Source organism: Osmia lignaria, chromosome 4, assembly GCF_051020975.1.
Source record: "Osmia lignaria lignaria isolate PbOS001 chromosome 4, iyOsmLign1, whole genome shotgun sequence".
Classification (NCBI taxonomy): Eukaryota; Metazoa; Arthropoda; class Insecta; order Hymenoptera; family Megachilidae; genus Osmia; species Osmia lignaria.
The window spans coordinates 11532388-11552148 of NC_135035.1; the positions used below are offsets into that span (position 1 = coordinate 11532388).

The 19761-nt window shown below is 49.6% G+C and overlaps 1 protein-coding gene across 13 annotated transcripts in view; it reads right to left on the reverse strand.

Annotated features, from left to right (window-relative positions):
• The window catches only part of LOC117603369 (uncharacterized), a 34467-nt gene extending 15284 nt beyond the window's left edge, over positions 1–19183 (reverse strand). The window contains exons 1-4 of one of the 13 annotated variants that reach the window (XM_034322446.2): positions 17172–19174; positions 1551–1752; positions 1122–1313; positions 96–681 (exon numbers count right to left, since the gene is read on the reverse strand). In XM_034322446.2, coding sequence (XP_034178337.2) covers positions 96–681; positions 1122–1313; positions 1551–1736 — 964 coding nt within the window. In that variant the 5' untranslated portion in view covers positions 1737–1752; positions 17172–19174. The other 12 variants (XM_034322445.2, XM_034322444.2, XM_034322432.2 and 9 more) reach the window with 12 other exon arrangements.
• Between the last annotated feature and the right edge of the window lie 578 nt (positions 19184–19761).

Consider the following 19761-nt stretch of genomic DNA (forward strand, 5'->3'; position numbering starts at 1 on the left):
AAAAAAAGAATAATGAAATGATATGGAAAACGCAGATGACAAATAAAATTGGTCAATGCGTACAGGCCCAAGGGAAACGCAATCTGCTTACGTACCTGACAATGGCGTGTGCTCAGGAGCGAGCGCTGCCATACTGAAATTAAAGCCTCCAGGCGTGGGCGGGAAAATTTTCGTTTCTGACAGAAAATTCGAGGAGGGTGTGTGCTCGGATTCGACCTCGTGCTCGTTACTGCTGGCAGAGGCCGGTGGTCGATCCGACGCCGCTGCTCCAGAGTCGGACGAGTCCTCGTTGTTACCACCGTTACCGCTGTTACCACCGGTCAGCTCCAGTGGCTCACACTTGATGTTGTCTTCGAGGGGGCTGTTCTCTTCGTGTACACCGTTACCCTCGACCTTGCTCGACAGATGATTATTCTTCACCATCGAGAAATCCGTGGGCGTCGCGTCGTTGTTGTTCAGCGGCGGCGACGGCACCCTCGGCTTCTTCGCCGATTCATCGTGAGGATCCGGCGTTCGTCTCTCGTTCCTGCGTATCTGTGCTCTGCGTAGAAGTTGTTGCACGGTGGTTGGCGTCGAGGTAACCGGCGTGGGTGGCGAACCACCCCGTGGAAAGCTCTCTTCCAATTTCTCGTGGAAGGGAAGATGATTACCACCGGCAGCTAACGCGCGGACATGGGACAGCTGGAAACAGAACGAAAAAGAAGAGGGAAGAAGCGATGGTAGATGGAAATTTCGTCCGCTTTCGGATGAAAGAAAGCGTCTCTTGCAAGAAAATAATTCAATATACGACAATTTCTTTACATACGCGCATGCTCCCGGGAACACGATTACGATTGCTCGCTTTCTATTTGTAACGAACAGCCGGTTATCTTTGTTTGCTTGACCTATGACAATTATGGATTGGAATCAAGATGGATACACATTGTGCAGCGAGATAAGGCGCTCTTTAGTTAAAAGTCGCGTCTCTATCGCAGAGATAACATGCAAAGCATAATCAATTTACGAGGTACGGGCCTCGATATTACACGGATGGCTGATATTATGGTGTATTCGAGGAACTATGAACGAAGAGGAAGAGAAGGAGTAGGAGTAAAGAGGAGGAGACTGGAATGCTCTCTTACCTCATCCCTGTCTGTTTGGTCCGTCTGTTGCGTAAGCCCTGATACCCTGAGGACTTCGGCGGTCTTCAAAAAACTGCTAAGGGAACGTTGGTGCACGTTCACTTCCCCGTGATAGATGAACTCCACCAACGCGTGCAAGTCACTGAACGCTACATCCTGAAGTACTATCACCGGGTGTTTACACGGTGTGCTCTGCAAAAGGGGATGCAGGGAAGAAAAAAAAGAGACATTTTCTCGCATTAGTTAAACATTGACGTTGCACTCGATAGATCGAGTCGAAAACGATAAGGGGGTTGAAACGAGGGTACACGTATATGGAGCGATGGAAGAAGGGAAGAAACGGAGAGAAAAGAACGGACCAGAGGAAAAATAAAAGAAACTCGGGATAATAAAACAGAGGGCGATGGAAACGAAAGGGGTTTATCTTACCTTGAGCAATTCTCTAAAGTAGGGACTGCAAGCGGAAAGTACGACGCGATGCGCTTTGAGGCTTTTGCCATCGCAGGCCAGTGTGACGTCCACGAAATCCTCATCATCCCTCAAGTTTTCGAACGCAGACGTTATACTGCTTTGGTAATTATTCCATCGCAGACAAAAGTGTTGCGTATCTACCATCGTTATGTTTATTCACCTATAATCAGAGAGAAATAATGTACGCTATTTAAACCCAGTCGAGCTTATCTTATCGTCGAATAAAACTGTTATGTTTCGCCCGGCGAATGAATCAAGGAACGCATTAACGGACGGTTCTAGGATCGGCTTGTTCGACAGGAATCGAAATCTACCGGTCTCTTAAAACTTTCTAGTCCCGATAAGCCCTCTGATAAAATCTGAAACACCGATAAACGTCGATAGCCGTCGATTTGAAATAAAAAAAAAGAGGAAAACACTGTTGCAACACGCATGCAGCGTGACCGAGCATCGGTGACCTCGACCTTTCCGCGTTAGAGATGAAATAAAAAGTACAAACTAAAAAAAAAGGGGGGGGGGAAAAACGCGAAAATTTGTACGTTCGATAAACGAGGATCATGGATTATATAATATTTCGGCATCGCACGGTATTTAACCAGCATGTTTACCGTAGGTGTGGCATTAGAACAGATGTTAATTTTCTTTACACTCTCGGAGAGTCACGAAAACTTATGTAACTCGCGAATTAATGCGGTGGCGATTCGCTTAGCCGAGAGGAAAGGGTTAGAGTGGTGGACCAAAGGTGTCGTACAACGGAACATATATCGTTCGCTCCGGCGGAATATAAAAACACGAATAGAAAAAGCGCGGTCTCCTTTTCGCTAGTGCGGATATTATGGAACAACACTTGATCGAGATTTTGCTCTATTTTTGCACGGAAATTCGTGATACACGAACGCGTCCACGTATAAAAATTTGAAACGATCTGTACGAGAAGTTTGCGAATCTCGCGGTGTAAGCCGCGATTCGACGCGCTGGTTACACTAACGAAATATGGATGCGAATTAGAAAAAAGAAAAGAGAAGAAATGTCGAACCGAACGACGTCGAGCGTAGACGAAGAATACGAATCGAAAGAGTGCATGATGGCGTAAAAATAGAAGTGAAGCGATGGATTACACTACTTTTTATTTGCACCATACAAGAAGAAAAAAATTAGGTCGGCAGGCTGGAGCGAAGCCAGAACATACGATTAAATAATTCTCTCAGCCACTTATAAAAGCGCAAGCATTAAATGTATGCTGATAGTGTTATCTTAGCGAAATGATAAAAAAAAGGAAAGATCTTAAAACAAATTTACAGTGCTCGTTGCTAGCGTCGTTTTGTAGTGGTGTGTGTCATGACAAAAGCTTCGATATAGAATGGAATTAATGATCGCCGATTATTGTTTCTTTTTACATTTTTCTTCTTGTTTTTGTTTCCTTTAATATTCTATAACGCGTTATTAACGATAAAAGACAGCACGGATACCCCGTCTACTATTTTATAAGGTTTCCGTTGATATCGTATCGCTGATTCGTTAGGTATTTTTGCGTTGGTCAACTTGTCGCTTCGAAGAAATAGTTATTAAAGTAAGTACGGTCAGGGGCCAAGAGAGCAGACGCAACCAATGCCCATAGCACATATGTACATACATACTTGCTAGCAATATTTTGGATACGTACATAGGTCCATTATCAGAGCGCGGGAGAAGGGGAAATGAAAAAAAAAGTTTTTTCCACGATCGTTTATCATAAACCGGGTTGCGATTCGGAAACTGTTTTCAGACTTTTTAAATTCGCTATCGCGTACTTCTAAATTTATGTGTGACGAATTCGAGATAAGTTTCACAGTCTCATGAAAATCCTGAGCAACGCTTTGATAATAGAAACTCTGTCGACGATCTAGAGGACAACGAAGAAAGAAAGTTATTTACCATACTCGCTGCTAAATATATTTCTTCCGAGTGACGCGACAGCCGAAAAAAAGTGCATCGTTACTCTTTCTCTTTCTTGGATTACTTTTCTTCCTTGGATTTCGAATAGAATGATTCGCGAAAATAGGCAAAAAGTTACGAGAAAAAACCCAAAAAAATATGTCACTATGAAACTCGCCTGGTGGAAGAACACAGGAGATCGGCAACGATCGAAAGAGAGTAAGAAGAGATCGGTCTCGTTATACGGTACCTGTTTCTCGGCGATCGCGGCTAAACACGGCTCTTAAGGTTTTCGTATCTCTAAGGCACATTCACAACACTATCCAGAAAGGAATCACAGTTCGAAGAAAGTAGATGCGTTATCGTGAAAGCACACCTATCACTCGTCATGCCGCGTAAGCTAATGACCGAAACAATGAACCGAATTGAAACGCTCTGCGTTTTATCTGCACAACGCCACCTCGCAAAAAAGTGCGCACTTCACAAGTTGGCGAAAAAGTCCCCTACACTCGGCCAGTAGTGCTGCTTCGTGCCGGAAAGTCATTCTCGACGGACCGATCCGGATCGAGACGTCGCGTCGGTCCTTCCTGTCCCGTTCGATCTTCCACAAATCTGTGCTCGGATCGTATATCGATCGATCGGAACGTGCCGAATGAAATACGGTCACGTTGACAAGACGGTCGCGCGGCGAATGGTCCGGGGAACGTGCAATTTCATCGGTCAAGAATGCAGGAAGGAAATGAAGGATCAAAGGGAGAAAGGAAGGAAGGAAAGAGGAAAGAAAAAGAAGAAGAAAGTAGGGAAAACGGAGCAACCGCGTGCGGTTTCACGTGTGGTTCGACGCGTACACCGAGACGACAGAGGGAAAGGGTGATAAGTGCGTCGTTGGTTTCCCGCTTTTCCGTAGGAACACAGGCTGGTAATTCGTCGACGTCGATCAAGAGAGAGAATCGCGAAGGATCACATGTCACGCGGCACCAAAGGAGTAAGAGATACAGATAGAGAGAGAGAGAAGAAGTAACGAACGAGGTGAATCGCGTTTAAGGGAGAAGGAGAGAAACACGAGGTATTCGAAAACCGGAAACGCACACGACGATCCTCGAAGGAGCACGTTGGAGCAGCAGTGTCCACCGGTGGCCTCTTTTCTCCGTCACATACCGTGCGAACTAACCCCCGAAACGTCACGTCACGACTGTGCAGCTGTGTGCCTCCGTCGACGCGGGCGTACGTCGTCGCGGCGCGGCAGCGAGGCCGCACGAAAACGTACGAAAAGCCGGCGATCGCCGGTACGACGAACGAGAACGCGACCGACAGGAACGAGAAAGAGCCACCGTCTGACGGAGAAAGACACCGACAAAGACACGTATACACACCGACGGAGCTGGAGTAGTAGACACAGACACAGGCGACGGACGGACGCGGACAGTGACACGGGTCGAGAGGAAGGAAGATGCGGGAGGAAAAAAGAGAGCGGCAGGATGGAGATGAACAAGCAGATTTTTCAAAGAAACGTAGAAGGATACGAAGATGGATCTGCACCCTTGCGACGAAGGAAACGTTCTGCTCCGAAGCGGAAGATCACGGGGGTGGTTTACCTTGCGGCACTTGTCGTGTCGGACACTGCTCACGTGCGCGTACCGTTCCTTCTGCTCCCTCGTTCGCGCGATTCAGAAGCGCATCCTTCGAGCGCAGGCGGCGCCGCTTTTACGCGCGTTCCCTCGCAACCTACCATTCGAATAGTAGACGAGAAACAACTACATACGCGATCCGTTGGGTACATGCGTTCGCGAGTCTGTTATCTTGCGGCGAAACCGACCAACCAACGGAACGGAATGAGCAACGACAGTTGTGGTCGCGCGCGTTGCCTAAAAACCAGCCACACACTCTTTATACTCTTTTTCGCTATTCGCGTCTCGCTCGTACGCGTCGCGAAACTCGCACGCATACACGATTGTGCGCGCGCGCTCGTTCTCGCGTTCGATCTGAACGAAGACAAGAGGAGAGAAGAGGGTTGCCGCGAGAGGATAGGCCTTGAGGCATCCGAGACACGAGGGGAGAAGTTTGAGACTCTGGTCGACGATACAACGCCCAAGCGGCATACGGTCCGCTCCTCCTCGTTGTCGTCGACACAGAAGCAAAGAAGTAAAGAGAGTGGGAGAGAAAAAAGATTGAAAGGGAAAGCGAGAAAGAATAGAGAGAGAGAGAGAGAGAGAGAGAGAGAGAGAGCGAAGAGAAGAGCTTTCGCGTGTTTTAATTCGTCATCCTTCCCCTCTGTTCGTTTATTCACGGTCGCGGTGTTAGTGTTCCCGCGAAATACGAAAACAGCGCACCGGGGCGGGCAGGCAACGCGCGGTCAACAGGCAGGGATTCGCGGGAACACGCGGGAATTTCAAACCGGTCTCTCGCACGCACGACCCACCTAGCCACGTGTTTCTCTCTGTTCGGGATGCAAGCAGCCACCGTGACGCAAATTGTCGCGCGCTCCACTCCGGAATGCGAAGGCTCTCTCACCGCTACTTTTCACTGAGAGACGACACCACCACCACCGCCACCACCGCCACCGCCACCACTATAACCACCACCACTACCGGAGCCAGAGTATCGCGCGTGGGCTCGATCGCGTACCAGAGACAAACCAGCCGTTGACACGTCGAGGAACAAAGTCACTGTCACGGCGACGCAACACGTTCCGCAAGTGCGTTCCACGGAGAGGGAGGTGGAGCCCTCGTGGCGAGGGTGGAGAAAAAAAGGGGAAAAAAAACGTGAACGCGTGTGTGTAGGTGCGTAAGCTTGATTGGAGTAAGTAGGTGCTAGTAACGTAACGTACGGTGTCGTATCGTTTCGTGTCGTGTCACGGCGACACCACGAACCGAGAAGCACCGAGAGTACGGGTTGCAGCTCCCGAGCCTGGTTAGGACTAGCACGCGGGGGGAAGCGGAGCCCGCCGGCCGCCGTTATTCTTTATCGGAGCATGAGACATCTGTCGTAATAAGTGCGGACTAAAAAATAGTGCGTACGCAGAGAGAGAGAAAGAGAGAGGGGGGAGGGAGAGGAGAGAGCAAAGGAGAAAAGAGAAGCAAAGCCGAGTTGGTGGGGAGCTTTATGCCTGTGGCCGCATCGGCCGTGCCTCCCCTTTTACCCCGCACCATCCCGCCCTGCCCACCTCTTTTCTCTTCTCTCTCCTTCGCAATCCTCCCTCTCTCTCCATCTGTCATTCTCTCGCCCTCGGTTCTCTCCTCTCCTACTATGAGCCTCCCATCCCCCCACTTCACCCCTTAGCCCGCGAGACGAAAATGCGCAAAGCTAACGACTTCCAATTAAAAGTGCTGGAGCTGGAATTTTAAAGGCGCCACCACTGCCTACTACTCCTAAAGACGATTCCCGCGACTCCTGTGCTCGAGGATTATCGAGAACAGAGACCGCCGTCCCGACCATCCACGGTTCCGTACTGGACCGTTACTATACCCCGGTAGACGAACGACTTAAGGGTCGCGTAAGTCTCGCGAAAACGAAATTCCCGCCACACCGTTTCTACTCCGTGTTTCACTTACGATGATGATCGCGCACGCCTCCCGTACCCGATACCTCCGAGATTCCCATGTAATACGTTCGAACGTACCCAGTCTCTCGACTGGCTAGAATCTAACCATCCATCTATTCGGCAGCCGGCGGCCTGTCTCGTGGAACCCTCCTGCCGTCCTGCTCCTGCCTAAGCTCGCGCCCGCAGCTACTACTACCCCCTCTGCCGGTGCTGTAGGCGACCCCACTCGATTCGCCCCTCAAAAAATCATTACGCCCTTCCGCGGGCTGCGCATGAACGCGGTTTTAATTCGCTACTAGAAAAGTAAAATGTAAACGCCGCTGGATGAGAGGGACAAGGGAGGGTGTGGAGGGTGGGTCGAATGGGTGGTTGGTGCGGAGCTTAGGAAGGGCGAGGGAACGAGAGAGCAAGGAAACGGGCGAAACGAGCGAAAAGGGCGGCGGGGAAGTTTTAGAGGGAACGAAAAAGGGGAAGAGAGAGAAAGAGAGAGAGAGAAAGAGAGAAAAAGAAGAGCTTGAAGCGAGGGAAAAACCGAATAAGAGAAGAAGAAAGAAAGATAGGTGAGAGAGAGAGAGAGAGAGAGAAAGAAGCAAAGTTTCGCGGACGTAGTCGAGGACGAGGAGGACGAGGAACGCGACGACTGTGAGAGCGCGACGTAGGACAGATCCTTTTTCCACCGACGCGACAGAAAGAGGAGTAGCAGCTGAGAGAGAGAGAAAGACGGAAGACGACATGGAGATGGAGGGAGCCGGGTGAGAGGAGGATACGCTCCCCTACTTCTCTAGGGGTTCCATTGTAATATTTATTGATTGGATTCCTAGGAGCCAAAGCTGAGGGCTGTGGCACCTATACTTCGACTAGATTGCCTAGAAATGTTTCCGTGCACCGTCGAGGAAACCGTTTTCCCGATCCTCGCGTTTTCTTCGACGGGGCCAGAGGATCGGAGAAACGTTCCACTGACCTTGGTCGAATAATTCACGGTAAATAGCCGTCAGCCAGGGTGCAAAGCTTTACACCGACCAACTAGTCGCGAAATAAATTCCACGTGAAAAATGTTTGAAACACTCTCTCGAACGTTGATGCCTCGAAAATTAAAAAAAAAAAAAAAAACAAAGAGCGAGGGAAAGAGAGAGAGAGAGAAGAGACAGAGAGCGTAAAACGTTAATCCTTTTATATCGAAATCGGTTCGACGATAAAGCGTATCGAAATAAAACGCGTTTATCCCATCACGCGCAATTGTGTTTGAAAAAGAAAAATCGACCGTTTGAGCGATGAATCACGGTTGGTGGTTCGCGCTCTATTTCCCTGTTAAAAGTAACTGCGCAAAAACTCGTAATTGCGAGCTATTTTATTTTTCTTTAAACGCCAATTGAACGGGCCAAGCCGACCAGTCGGCAACAGAGTGTCGAATAACGAGCGAACGATTTAGAAAAGGATAGATCCCTCAACTACGCCGTCGACGTTCTTGTCGTTGTCGTTGTTGCTATTCTCATTCAACGATGCGCCATTGAGACAGCAGAAACGGCACGACGTCTTTTTCATCCCCTCCACTATCTATCGGTGGACGATACATTGAACGTGTCGTTTCCTATGGAATACGCCATCGGAGTCTATGAGTCAGTTGCCCTTGAACGTGCATATTCAGGATGCCGTGCGTTGTGCACGTCTCCTTCGCCTCTCCTACGTACACCTCCGCGTTTGCAGAATCGAGGCTACAGTTGAAAAATTAATGGACTGCCGCAGGGGAGGAAGGAGACGTAAGGAAGCCCCGTAAGTAACGGCGGCGTGAGATCGTTGGCGCGTTAAACGTGGAATTGTAGTAAAACACGGCCTAAGGATAATGCATAATAACGAGAAACGTAAACGAGGGCGCACGCGTACACGTACGATGCATGTAGCTCGGGCCGAAAACACGTGTAGGGAAAATGCAGATGTTTCGACCGGTCCTTCGTAGCGGCGTACACAGTTTCGTAGTGTCCCACCTGCGTTAGATTCGATCGCGTGATACACGATCCTCTCCTTGTTTCGCTAGCGAACGCTTCTGTCCGTGCGTAATTTTGCAGCTGCGTGAATTTTCGAAGCGGTTTCTAGACCATTCATCCGCGGTGAACGAGCAATTTTTCAAGATAACCGACGATCGAATCTCTACATTACTTATTAACCCATTTTTGTTCTCCCATTAAACGTCATCAAATATGTAAAAGCAATATTTTCAGCCGAAATCGTCGTCCCGTTTCGATAATTGGGTCGAAAGTCTCGACCTCGTGAAAGGAAGCTCGAGAACGAAGCAGCGGATAGTTGAATCCCGATTGGTTTTTCGCCAATTCAGAACGGAGAACGTGTATCACCTGGTACATATATCACTTGGTGATGTATGCCGTTGTACCGAGTTCAAGGCTACCTATCGCGGTACGCTGGACCGACAAGACATTCCAACCCCTTAACCACCCCTACCGTGACCACGTTTCCTTTCCTACCAGTTCACTCACACGCATTCGCCAACTCCCCTCCTCCATTACCCTTTACGTCATGCGTTTATTCCTCCATCGACTATCCCTTTCTGTCACCGCACCCTGGTCTTCTTACCATTTAAGTAACGAGCTGCGCGAAATCATAATACCATTCGTGCACTAGCTATCGTTCGATGAAAAAAATATTCGTTTTTCATCAAAGAGAATTCTTTATCTCGCGTGTTTTTCACTATCCAAAGAGCTTCCAGAACGTCTAATCCTTTGTACGCGATGAAAGCTACGCGACTAAATATTTATCTCTGTACTTGTTCGGAATTCTTTTCAATATCTGCGTTGATAAGAGAAAAGGTCTCGAGAAAGAGAGAGTCAGTTAAGCGAATAGCTTTGACGATTCTGCATAGTCTGGAGACACAGAGATCTCGATATTCCATGATCAATTATCCCGAGTATATCGGGTTGGTCCAATTAACGAATAGAAAAGGAAAAAAAAAATGGAAAAATCGTTTGCTCGTGCTCACGGTGCCTGGCACAACGAAGAAGCCTCGAAAAGCGTCCTTTTCGGCAGTTTTGAACCCCCGATCCGCTCATTAACTCGGCCCACCTGCCAGTTAACGCGCTCGCCAACACAACCACCGCATGAATTCGTCCCAATAGACAGAAACTGCAGCGATAAAGAATATCATCCTCTTTAGGCACGGCCGTACATGCGTCCTAAATGCACTCTACACACGCGAGCTTTTCGTGGGGGGTGAGGTTAGGTAGATAGGTAGGTAGGTAGACAGGAGGGCAAGAATATGCGGGGTCTGTAGTCTCTCTATGTGGATGCATCGTACGTGCCCTCTCTCTCCACCTCTTCCTTTCTCTCCTGCCCCCCTTCCTCCTCCGCCTCTTTCACGGTTCGACGTCACCTCCCTCGTTCCTCATCCCTCGTCTCTTACCAGCGCGTTTCGTTCGAACCGGTACCCTTTCCTTTTCCCTCCCTCCCTCCCTCCCTCCCTCCTATTGCATTCGCAAACATTTGATGGCCATTGACCTCAAACGGGCTAATCCGCCGGCAGCCAAACAACCAATTATTTCTTTTCATCGGTATAGTCGTGGCCGACCGATACACCGTGAAACGTGGGAATGTGTTAGGAGAACCCGACCATGCCACCGTCCCGCGCGTCAGGTGAGAATTGCTCGGGTCAATTTCCTGTGATGCCGTGTTTCGCACTCATCCTCGACCAACGTCCGCTAACTTACAAGCCACGTACCAGTAGATTAGCAAAATTACACAGAGACTTTACATTCCTTTCAAATGACGCAAAGAATCGAATGACTGAAAATTAAATACAAGAATGATACGATTGAAAATGATAGAGAAATTGACAAAAAAAAACGAGAAAGATCGGATAAGAATAGCGCAAACGGCGAACGCGCGAAAGGGCCTAGCGAGACTTTCACTGTCTGCCTAGTAATAGACATACTCTACTTGCACCGCGGCCTAGTGCGTGTCTATTCCAATACCGTCCTGTTCCACTGCAACTACGGTTAACTAGCGCTGCGCTCGCACTACTGCCGGCCGTGTCTGATTACTGCGTCTGGCTGTCTGGATCTACTGCCGCTTCGCCGCGTCCGACCGGTGCATACCTACTCTCCTCTAGCAATCTCAACGTGATTTTTGCACAATAGACATTTAAAACGACTGCGTCCCGTTGCGTATATTTGTTCTTGTTCTATAATCGAGTAATTAAAATACCAAAAGAGAATGAACAGAAAGAAATAGTCGATTAAAAGCGCTCGGACAAAAATACGCTGTGGTAGATCGAACCAGGCCAGTTGTCGATTAAATTCTCGAGCCAACCAAGGATAGCTAGTGAATTGGTAGAAATTTGCTGTTAAATTGTCTTGCTTTACACAAGCAATGTGTCCCCGAATCTCGCGCGACCCACTTTTCCATCGGTGGTTCGCGCGATTAATCGAGGAGACACGATGATCCACCACGACGATTATTTCTGTCGCCGGTTAAAAATACTGAAAATAGGTCATCGACTGTATTTTTAATTGGGCCGCAGACGCCTACGTAGACGGCGATGCATCCGTCAGCGCATCGCGATGCTCGTTAATCGAACTGAACGAAACAAAAAAAAAAGAAAAAATACAAAAAGAGAAAACAAAACCGTTCATCGACGAGTCCAATTCGATTAGAGTGATTCGCAAAAACGCGAGATCGGTTTCCACGGAATCCCGGAAGAAACACCATCGACTTGGAGCCAGTGGAGGAGAATGAGAGAAGCGGAGTTTCGGGTCGAGTCGTTCTTGCACCTTCGACGGGACCGTTATTCTTCGAGGCGTCGACCATCGGCGCTCGCTCAACAGGGACAAGGGAGTCAGAGTTTTTCTCTGGTCGATCTTTAAACGGCACTGGCGAAACACAGACGGTCGTAGATGGGCCAACAGCGGATATTTTTTTTTTTTATCGACGCGGTCGTGGGTGCTCGCTTGTGCACATGTGCGTGTAACGCACGAGACGAAACAAAGAAGCAACCAACGACTCTCTCTATAGTTCTGGTATATCCTCGTCGACGTAACTCGGTTGCCGAGCAAGCGGAACAGGACCGTGATTCGTCATGATCAGCTGTGGCAACGGAATTTTAAGGTGTGCGAAAAACGGCGGGGCCCATTGTTTCCCTCTAATTCGGCGGCGGTCAGTTATAATACGCGATGGATACTGTTACCTTGATGATATGCACGCGTTGCTAATTAATTGGGATTCCATGCGACATCCGGCCGCCTTTACGCGGAAAGAATTTCGACCAGTGAAAACGTACAACGAACAATTCGCCGTGCAATGATTCGCGGGGCCGCAGATCAACCTTGAAGTGCACTTCTCGGATCTTTTTCTTTGTCAAACTTTTCCGTGACGTTCTCCTCTTCGTACCTACGATTTTGTCACTATCTACTTTTTGAATCTACAAAGGTTTGCCATGGTCTTAATATTTGACTCTTCTTAAATCCCAGAAACTTTCTAAATTTTCTTCATACTGGCAAAAGTACTTGCACAAAGAAGAATCGAGCCGTTCTTTCTTCCCTAATCGTTCGTTTCGACGGTATAAAGTTCGTTCTCGCCAACGCCGGTCGCCGGATCAACGCGTACATTCAAATGCATGTATATTCGCGAACGTCTCGCCAGTGCTTCTCATAATGGCCAGTGTTTCTCTGTAACGTACGTGCTAGGAGACCGTGGACAGCAAAGACTCGTGATGAATTTCAATGAACGGCCACGCGAAATGCATATTTGCCTAGCAGCAGAATCTGGCAGCTGCGATAAGATACCGTGCTCCGATCGCAAATTTTCAATCGACACGACGAACAAATTCGTTATTCGCGAGTTAAACGATGAAAAGAAATCTTGTTCTAACGAGTAGAATAAAAAGGAACGAAAGAGTATCGTGGATTCGCAAATATACGATAAATCTTAACATAAAAGTTATCGGTGAATCGCGTGGCTAGAGAGCGAGTGTTAAATCCTCGCAAAGGTTATTCTAGCATCCGGTTCGCCTAAATAACGTATTCAAGCCGGGTTCTAATTTCACAGATAACGCTCGCGTCGCGTAATCTAGTTACTAAGCGTCTAATCTAATCGGTCGATTCGAATTGTGTGCATGCATACCTGCGCGTAGAACGGTGTGCGTGCGAATACTATCGAGGCGAAAAATTCGACTAGCCGCGGTTCGAGGGAAGCGTGACTCGTAGAATGGTTCGCGACGACGAGCAGCCGCGGCGCTCATTAAATTTAATTAGACCCCCCTTCCTTCTTTTATTTAAAAAAAAAAAACGCTTGCGAACTGGGTTGATCTTGTAGCAAGCCCGGTTGTTTTCGTCAGCGTGCACGACTGCTCCGATTATACGCGACTTTTGCGCGCGATCTTGCTCGTTTTCCTTGTACGACCAATTATTTAAATATTTATCTTATCTTGGTAAATATATTTCGACACGTAACGCTTGCTATTTTTTCGCTGTAATTCATCGTCGATGTTACATCGTCGCGAAACGCGATCACAAAACATTTCCTCCATTTTCTTCGTTTATCCGACGATTGTTTACTCTCCGATTACGATCGATTTCGAATCGCTAACCGCATCAATATAGGTCGGGAATTGCGTCGTCGACGTCGTCGTTAAAAGACGAGACGAGAGGGAACGGAATTGTTGCGGCGACGAAGGGAGACGACGATGCACGCGACGATGTCCAGGCGATATACAGTTCCGCGGGAACTCGAGGCGAGAGGAAACACGAGCGAAGCGGAGAAGAGAAAGGGAGAAATAACGGGTGCGAGAAGCACTGCCCTCCGCCGTTCAAGGAGAACAAACCGTTATCGCAGGAGACTCTGTATACCCCTTTTCCAGGTGCGCACGCTAAAGGAGAATCGAGATCGCGTCAATGTCGCAGATCGGCTGGACACATCGACAAAGACATTGTATAATTTCATTGGGAACTAAATACGTTCGACGACGACTATTGTCTCTGTCGAGGATCTGAAAACGCGGTAGAATGCACGAGTACGGAATAAAGAAGGGACGTTGAAGCAACAGATGCCTCGGGTAACTCCGATCGAATACCGGTTCTCCGGTTCTACTTTGAAACGACGCGACGTTATCCTGGCGCGAAGCGAAAACGAGGCCAATTGCAAATTGCGGGTGCAAGTAGAAACGTTGCGCGGCATTTTGCAACGACAGATTGCTTTCTCGATGCGTTATTGTTTTACAAACACGCCAAGTGGGCATCAAGTAGATTATTCGATTCGTCAAAAGTGTGTCGTTAGATCGGCGAAAATAAACTCGTCGAAGCGGGGAAGGTTGTTTCGAAACGTTTCGAAGTGGTTCATGGTAAATTAAGCGTTTTGCCGACTCATCGAACCACTATCGTTTCCACGGCGCGTTGCTTAAAAATGCCACTTGTTCCCGCGAAAATTCGATGCTCGTTTACGGAACGAACGACTACTGTCGTTAAAAAGGCGGTTTGTCGATGAGTCGACGCGACAGAAGGCAGTAACAACGTGGGTCCTTTCTCCGCTTCTCTTTTGCGTCGTGCCAGTTTGTACATAGCCGAATGAGTATGTGCGTGGCGAAGAGCGTGTATGTACTCAGGCAAGCAAGCAAGCAGGTAAGTAAGCAAGGTAAGGCAAGGTAAGGCAAGGCAAGAGGAGCACCTGGGCATCTATGCGTCATTGTGGAGGATAAAAAAAGCCGTAAGGCTGACAGAATGCAAGGAGAACGTCGACAAAACAGCGGCACGGTGCGACTAGTAAAGCTGGTTTGTCTTTTCCCTCTTTTCTAAGAGCCGCTCTCGGTAGTACGGCTCAATAGCGATCATCGACGACTCCGTTCTTTCTTTACTCCGTTTCGCACGTTCTTCTTCGAAGACAATGCCACGCTATCCCGAAAGTATTTTAAGAGTCTAACGCGTAAACAGTCCCGTGCAGCGACATCCGTACCTGTTTCGAAAATATGTTGACGAGCAAAAGTACCCGGTTCCAGAGAAAGATCCAGAGGTGAACGCAGCGCATTACCGGCGAGATGGTGGTGGTGATGTAAAAATCGGCGTGCTATCGATCGGATCTAAAGAACGGTATACGGAAAAAGAATGAAAAAGAAAAGGAAAATGTAAAAGAAAAAGAAAAAGAAAAGACGGGTATCCTTCTTGCGAGGACAGATTGGACGAGCTCGTAGGCGAGAGTCGAAGCCTCAAGGCTCCTTGATCGCGCTTCCAAACTCTCGCGCGTTCAAGGATCGACTTTGTACGGAGGAATTTTTATTGGGACACCGCTCCGCTCCATTCCGCGACGTGGCAAGCGAGTACCGTCTGACGCGTGCATAATATACGCGTGCAAGCGGCTCCGGCCGAATTTTTTCAGAAGCCCAGCGCATCGTCATCGAAACAGACATCGAGAGAGCACCAGGGAACGTGCGATTTTTATTTTTTACCGCTTCTACCCCCTCCTCTCCGATTTTCTTCTTTCGTCCATATCGTTCCCTTTCCTCTCGCCCTTGCAATTTCTCTCCCTCCCCCTTCTCATCGCTCTCGTCACCCTCGCTTTTGCATCTTCTTTCCCCGCCGGACCTTCTGTATCGCGAGATCTATTTATACCTAGTCGGTCGGTGTTTTCAACTTGCAGCGGCATCGTGTAACAAACGCGCGTCGCTCGTAAAAATAGGGGATCTGCACGATACGTTGCACGTCCCGGAGAGAACGGAAGGGAGTGAGGGGAGCGGAAAAGAGCGAGAGGAGAGAGAATTCGTAAAGCGTCCGGACGTAGGGTCGAAAACAACGCATCGTGAGAGGAAATTTCGTAAAGGGTTTCCTCTACGGAAAGGTAGGATTCGAAAGGATCGAGGAAAAGGCGCGAGATTCGAATTTCGCGCGATTGCGCCGCTAGATCGGAGGCGCGTGACCTTGTCGTAAAACGAACGATTTCCTGGTACGGGCTATTTTTATCTGTTCTTCCTAATACATCTGAATAAAAACAAGCGGCTGGTAGCGCGCAGTATAAAAGAATCATCGCCATGGCGATTGCGACGAAGCTACTTTAATTGAATCTCGTCGCAACGGACACGGCTCCACCGTTCCCATTTCCGTTCCCGCTCACAGCCAGAGGGCGTCGTCGTTTCACGGAGACGCGGAATTTTTCGTGAATGAACGGCCGGAGAAAAAGAGAGGAAGGAAAACGAGCAACCAGCAGCAGCAGTAGTAGCGGCAGGAACGAGAGGGCAGGGGTTGTAGAAACAAGAGAGAGAAAGAGAGAAAAGACGCGGTACGCAGGAGCGACTAGGAAAACCGGGCAAAAAACACGGGAGAAAACGAGAGTGAACGAGAAGCCGAGAGGTGCAGGGTCGAGCTTAACGTACGTACGTACGTACGTACGTACACACGGTACTCGTAACACGCGGCCTGGAGCAGCGCGCGCGACAAAAGGATCGGGCACTCGCAGACGGATTACGTCATTTCCCAGGCAACCTCTAACGTCTGGCATTATATGTTCGTCTAGCGGTCGTCTAGTCACGGCAATCCCTTCTCGGACAAACACACCAGCCAGTACCAGTATCAGAGTATGAGTACCCGCCGCGTGGCTACCTTTCACGGTCGCGGTCTTTACGCGCCTCTACCTACTCTACCGCGACGCGTTAACTAGCCGCTCGTAGACGCGGTGTCCGTGAACACAGACGAAATCGTGCGCGTTAACGATACCTCTTCTTTACTCCGGTTCACACCATCAAACGCGTGTCGCTGTGAGCGGCCCGTTCCTACGTATGTTCGTGCAAATATGCACACGCGTATAGCCACGAGTGCAACCACGAGAAACGCACGGTGCAGCACACAACGCGACACGCGTCTACGCATACAATATACTCACAGACACTCTTTTCATTTCTCTCGCTCATACGAACATGCGATATGTCGTTACCTTTCTGTCCATACATACACACGTACTCTCTATCTTTCTCTGTCCGAGTATGTCTGTTTAATCGTCTCGCTTTCTCGCGTTCTCGCCTTCTCCATTCGCTCTTTCTTTCTCGGTTTGAAGCGCGCGCGTTCGCGTACTCTCTATCGGTCGTCTCTCGCTTTAGAAACCGACAGGCGGCCGAAGGCCACCATTCTCAGCTGTGGACGTACCTTGATCGTCGAGTGCGAAGTAAAGTGTGGGGCTCCTTTGCCCGGTGTCCTTGTCGTCGGTGCTAAACCCACCGTTTGACTGTCGGATGCGACGATCGCGACGACGAGCAAGCCTTCTTTTCTCTTCTTTCAGCCGGCTCTCTCGATTTCTGTCTGTCCCCGACTTCGTCTTCCTCTTGGTCTTCGTCTCCACTGTCGCCTCGCCCCCCGATTATTCACACCGGAGCTATCTGGATCCGCTTGAGATTCCCTAAACCACGCCAGTCTCGTGCGTTCCGCAGGATCTCGAGGACACTCGTAGGTCCATCCTCGTGAAACACGATGCACGACCAACGTATCGACGACAAACGAGTCTCGTCTTGACAACGTGATTTCCTCTCGCGAACTCGACGAAGAACGCGCCCAAACGATCGCTCCGTTCGATCGACACGAATCCACTATCGTCGATCCTCCAGAAACGCGACAAACTTTCCTACGTAGTCGACGACGTAAAAAAAAAAAAAAAATACGATCACACTTTTCTTTTTCTTTTCCTGTTATACAGCCTATTTATCGTTGATTTTCACTGTTCGTCCTGTTGCTCACCAATTTTGAAGAGGTCTGGTTGAAAGGGCCCGGATCGCGTATCTCGGTACACGCGGCTGTCACACGCGCCTCGAAGGACGAAAAGGACGAAGGATACGCGTGTCCGTGAAGGAACGATCGTCGTAGTTGTTAATGCAGCGTAACAACAGCGTGCGTACACGAAGAAGGACAAATATCCCTTTGCCAAGGATCTTCCCTTCTCTCTTTGCTCGATCTTCGTAAAATGCAACGCGGAGCGATGCGATGCGATGCGATACGACGCGATGCAACTGGATCACCGTGAATCGGTTGCCGCAACGATTCCCATACGTTTGCACGCGTGGTTATCACTATGTTTCGTTGCTTGTCTTTCTTCTTCCGTGTTGACGGCGACGACGGGTGCGTGTGTCTGATGCAACGGGAACAAAGAAATAAAAGAGGAACAAACGCACTCCCGTGTGATCCGGAGAACTCCGAAACTGATTGTGAGGATCGCGTGAGCGACGATCGAAATTCGCAAGAGATCTGTTAAAACGTAGTCGGCGAACGTAGCGTAGGATCTCTATACGAAGGATCCCGCGGTAAAGTATCCAATATTATCTTGCGGGACGACACCATCGAGCAAAGGACCAGCTTCCTGCCGCTTCTTTGGGACACACCGGGGGACTACCTAGTCGTAGAGTGATTGGGAACGCGACTGGCCAAAGCACTTGATTCGCGCGCGGTTCGGTTTGCCCGTTGCTGCGCCTCTCCCGTGCAGTTTTTTCGGCGGTCTCGTGGTATGCGTGCATGCGCGTGCATGTATGCGTGAGCCCGCGCGCTCCTCTGTGTGTCCCTCGGACTTTTTCTCTCTCTCTCCTTCCTCCTCCTTCTTCCTGTCCCTCTCTCGCTCTCCTCGCTGTTACACACAACCGTGTTTCTCTCTCTGAACGCGCGTATGTACCGGCTTAGCTGGCCCGCTTGTATTCCCTCGTACAGACGGCTGAATTTTCGTCGCTACGCGTGTGTGAGTTCCTCTACGCGTCCGTGAGCGCCTTTAAGCGATCCCTCGTCGTAGTCGTCGTCGCGTCGTCGTATCGTCGTCGCCGTCGTCTTCGTCCTCGTCCTCGTCCTCGTCGCCGCAACCGTGTATCTACGCGTGTCCGTCCCGATCCGCGTTCGTCGTTCTATACGTGCGTGCGCGCCCCGGGTAGGCGAGGGTATAGTTACCGAAATGTTAACCTCGTGGAACCACTTTTTATTGAGTGTCGCAAAATTCATAGGAACCTCCGGTAAGGAGGAGAGGGGCAGTGGCCCCGTCTCTCTCTCTCTCTTTTCTCTTTTCTCCTACGTCTATCTCTTTTTCTCTTTCACGATTCTCTACACGTTGGCGGGGTTAACGCGTGAGAGGGGCGGCAACCCCCACCTAGCCTCATTCTCTGGCCCCGCACTACCCCTCTGTACACTCGACTACCCTCCTCCTCCACCGCCACCTTCCTTCTCCTCCTCCTGCTGCTGCTCCGAGCAGCCTGGTCCTCGCCAATTCTTTGGCCCCACCACTTCCTCGCTAGTGGTCCCCCAACCCTCACTTTTGTCCCTCTCTGTTCCTCTTGCCCTCCGTGCCACGTCCATGCAACTCTTCGTCCGTTCGTTCGTTCGTTCGTTCGTTCGTTCGTTCGTTCGTTCGTTCGTCCGTCGTTTGTTCCGTTCGTTCGTTCGTTCCGTTCGTTCGTTCCCCTTGCCCGTCTCGAGTCTCGACCGTTCGCTTGCCCTCTTGTTCTGCCACGTTTCGTCTCTTCTTTACTCTCTTCGTCACCCCACACTCCGAACCTCGACCCCTGGCCCGCGTCTCTCTATCCGTACTCGCTTCCTCCGTCTTCTTCTCGCAACTACCTTTCGCGTACTCTTCCCTCGGTACTCGCCACTACTTGCACCCTTCCTAACCCTCTCTCTGTTCCGTTCCGTTCCATTCCATTCCATTCCGTTCCGTTTCGTTCCTTCTTCATCCTCCCTTACCCTCTGCTCCCTACTCTTCGTTGCACACCCT